At 41.1% G+C, this 3,569-nt stretch overlaps 1 protein-coding gene across 1 annotated transcript; it reads left to right on the plus strand.

Annotated features, from left to right (window-relative positions):
* Window positions 1–1,651: 1,651 nt before the first annotated feature.
* LOC123966309 (olfactory receptor 6N1-like) lies at window positions 1,652–2,599 on the plus strand. Its single transcript, XM_046042494.1, has one exon. The coding sequence runs from the start codon at window positions 1,652–1,654 to the stop codon at window positions 2,597–2,599; it is 948 nt and encodes a 315-aa protein (XP_045898450.1).
* The last annotated feature ends 970 nt before the right edge of the window (window positions 2,600–3,569 follow it).

Genomic DNA, 3,569 nt, shown 5'->3' on the forward strand with positions numbered 1-3,569 from the left:
CCGCAGAGTCTGGAGGGAGGCCAGGGCGGCTCTGCAGCGCACCGCAGCCCGCAACCGCCAGTTGGCAGACCGCCACCGGACCCCTGCGCCTGCCTACCAGCCCGGGCAGCAGGTCTGGCTTTCCACTGGTGCCACTTCAACGTTCCAAGCTCTCAGATACCTTGTTCCCTAACCTGTTGTCTACTAACCCTGTCTTTTCTTTCTCCCCGCCAGGTCCACTCACCTCCGCCATCCAGTCAGTCAGCTGGGCTCGCCTACCTGCCTTCTCCCCTCGCCTCGCCTCCGCGGCGTTCCCACAGCTTCCCTCCACGCTCCTCACCTCTCTTGCCTCGGCCTCCAGCCCCCTCTCAGTCGCCTCGCTCGAGCCTTGCCAGCACCGCCAGCTCCTCGGCCCTCCGCGCCCACGTCTGCCGGCGTCCAGTTTACCTCTTCTCACCTCCCGTCTCCCCTCTTCCCTTTTTTCCCCTAAATAAACCTCTTTTGTAAGCATTGTGTTTGGGTCCGTTCTGTCCGAAACCACAACACAGTGTTCTCTTTATGGAAATTGACCAATTACATTTATTGTGTACAGAAGGGATTTGTGTAACTACCCATGTAAAGTTGTTTTGCACTTTACATGGGTAGTTAATCATTGATCAATTGAATTATCATCTTGAGGTATAGCCAATACTGAAAAAATTTGTAGAATCTTATCTTTCTGCTACATCAAGAATAGATGTTTTAATACTGTATGTTTGAAGCCACCTCTATACACAGTCTATGGTACAAACAAAGTTAGAAATAGAAGTAAAATAAAAAAGTAAAAATAGCTAGTGCAGTCAATCAGTTTTACTTTTTAGCAGTAAAAGAACTGCAGCCCAACGTGTTGCTAGAGGTACAATTAAAATGCATAACTGTCAAAACTACATACAGTAGCTGGTTCTATGAATAATTCACAGTTCATCCACTGTGAGGCTTTACCTCCCTTTGGACTGTACACGTTGCTGCTCGCATCCTAGCAGCAGAAGAAGATAAAGATGCCACAGCTGCTTCTGTGTGGATCATTACAGGGTAGAGGCTTCATCAGTCGAAACTCTCATTTACCAAACACTGTTTTGGGCACCCTGTGATTATTATTAATGAACCTTGAATCTTTATATTTTGTTGGTTGATGTTTGTAGTAGTAGTTGTGTTTGTAAGATTTGTATCATGCAGTAACACTATTAATTAATCTGTCTGGATGTCTTAAATGTTACTACTATACCCTATCAAGTATCTGGAAGCATAAAGTCATCAACATCTAATTTAATTTGACATTTTTATTGTTAAAATGTGTCGTCTTCTTTCCTCATACCAAGGGTAAATAGTTCCTCCTGACTTTGCTTGATCTGTTATTCATATGCAAACTTTGACAAGCAAGATCAGTGATATATTGGCTTGTTCTGCAGGAGCTACATTTAACTTTGGATGGAAGTATTTGTACACACAATTTTTACTTCACTAAAATTTGATTATACTGTAAATTGTATTTATTTTAACTCAGTAGGGTTTTGAATATGTTTCTTGTTCAAGGCAGTTTTACATCTACTCTTCAACTTTACATTATCCTCCATCAATCTCTCCTGGTTGTTCTTTGTATCCATCTCTGTTTTTGCTTCTCTGTTGTGCAGACATGATGAGCAATAACAGCTTTACTCCTGAGTATTTTCAGCTGACTCTGTTTACAGACTCTGGGCCCCTCAGATATCTGTTCTTCTGTCTGTGTCTGTTGATCTACATGACTATAATCTCTGCTAACGTTGTCATTATTCTGGCAGTCTGCCTGGAGAAGTCTCTGCATCAACCCATGTACATGTTTCTCTCCTGTCTGTGTTTAAACTCTCTGTACGGCTCAGCCGGCTTCTTCCCCAGGTTCCTGATGGACATTCTGTCTGACACTCATTTGATCTCACGTGCATCTTGTTTGATTCAGATATATGTTATTTACACCTATGCATCATGTGAACTGACCATCCTCAGCATCATGGCCTATGATAGATTTGTTGCTATTTGCCAGCCTTTACACTATCACAGCAAAATGACCTTTAGGATGGTGAGACATCTTCTGATTTTTGCTCTGCTCTACCCTGCATTTGGAATTGGAGTCTGTGTTTCTCTTACTGGTCAATTGCCTTTGTGTGGAAATAAACTGCACAGGCTTTTCTGTTCTAACTGGCCTGTGGTTCAGCTCTCCTGTGTGGACACAACTCTGAACAGCACAGTAGGTCAGCTTGTTATGACAATAACCATTTTCATCCCCTTGTTCTTTGTCCTGTACACCTATCTACGGATTCTGCTTGTGTGCAGGAGAAGCTCGTCTGAATTCAGAGGAAAGGCGTTACAAACCTGCCTGCCCCACATAGTGACATTTGTGACCTATTCGTTCTCTCTCACCTGTGAGCTGTTATTGACTCGATTAGAGGGTGACAAACTGAATCCAATCATCACAGTTGTTTTATCTTTAGAGTATTTGATCATTCCCCCCATCAACAACCCTCTCGTTTATGGCCTGAATCTGCCTCAAATCAAAAGAGTGATTTTTAGATTTTTGAAGATACACAAAATGAATCCTGGGGCCTAAACGTAAAACTCCTGCACAAACTGAGTAGTAAACAATGAAACTTTAAGCCTCTTTTATTGACTAAATATTACTCGACATAATGTTTAATGTCTTTAATTATGTATTTAAAATGTAATGTCATTTTAAGGAGATCAGAATGTGTATTAATACACAGGATGTTAGATGACTGTTGTATTGTTTTTAGCTTTTTATGTTACTCTGCATTTTTCTGTGTTTTAATATGTCGTTTATGTGTTGTGAACCAGTTTCCCTTTTGTAATTATAAAAACACTAAACTGTAATGATGTAGGATAATAAACAAATAAGACTAAGAGTGTGCATGCTTTGTTTATAATAAATTATAAGGTATAATAAAAACAAATGCTTTAAAAAAAGTAGATAAGAAAGAAAATACATAAATAATTCAAGAGTAGAATAAATAACATTTACAGCGTTTTAATAGTATTTTTAAGAAGACCAGTTAAGAGACCATTGAAAAAGTCCACCCTACTGGAGATAAAAGCATGGACGAGCTTCTCCTGGTCTTTTTGGGAATACAGAACCCTTTAGTCTGGCTATATTTTTAAGATGATAGAATGCTGTTTTGGTGATATGGCTTGTGAAAGTGGGTTCTATTGTTATTGTTCTCGGTGACTTTAACAGGGGATATCTCAGCCAAGAACTCCCCAAAGACAGAAAGTTTATAAAGTGTCCAACACTTTGGATCACTGCTACACCACAGTTAGCAGTGCCTATCATGCCGTCACACGCGCTCCACTGGGACACTCTGATTATGTGATGGTCCATCTGATCCCTGCTTACAGGCAAAAACTAAAGCTCCAGGCATGTTTGGACTGCACTGACTGGGATGTTTTCAAGAAGGCTACCAACAGTCTGGATGAGTTTACAGAGGCTGTGACGTCCTACATCAGCTTCTGTGAGGACAGCTGCATTCCAACACGGACCAGGGTGAGTTATAACAATGACAAAC

This window comes from Micropterus dolomieu, unplaced genomic scaffold (genome assembly GCF_021292245.1).
Source record: "Micropterus dolomieu isolate WLL.071019.BEF.003 ecotype Adirondacks unplaced genomic scaffold, ASM2129224v1 contig_13130, whole genome shotgun sequence".
Lineage (NCBI taxonomy): Eukaryota > Metazoa > Chordata > Actinopteri > Centrarchiformes > Centrarchidae > Micropterus > Micropterus dolomieu.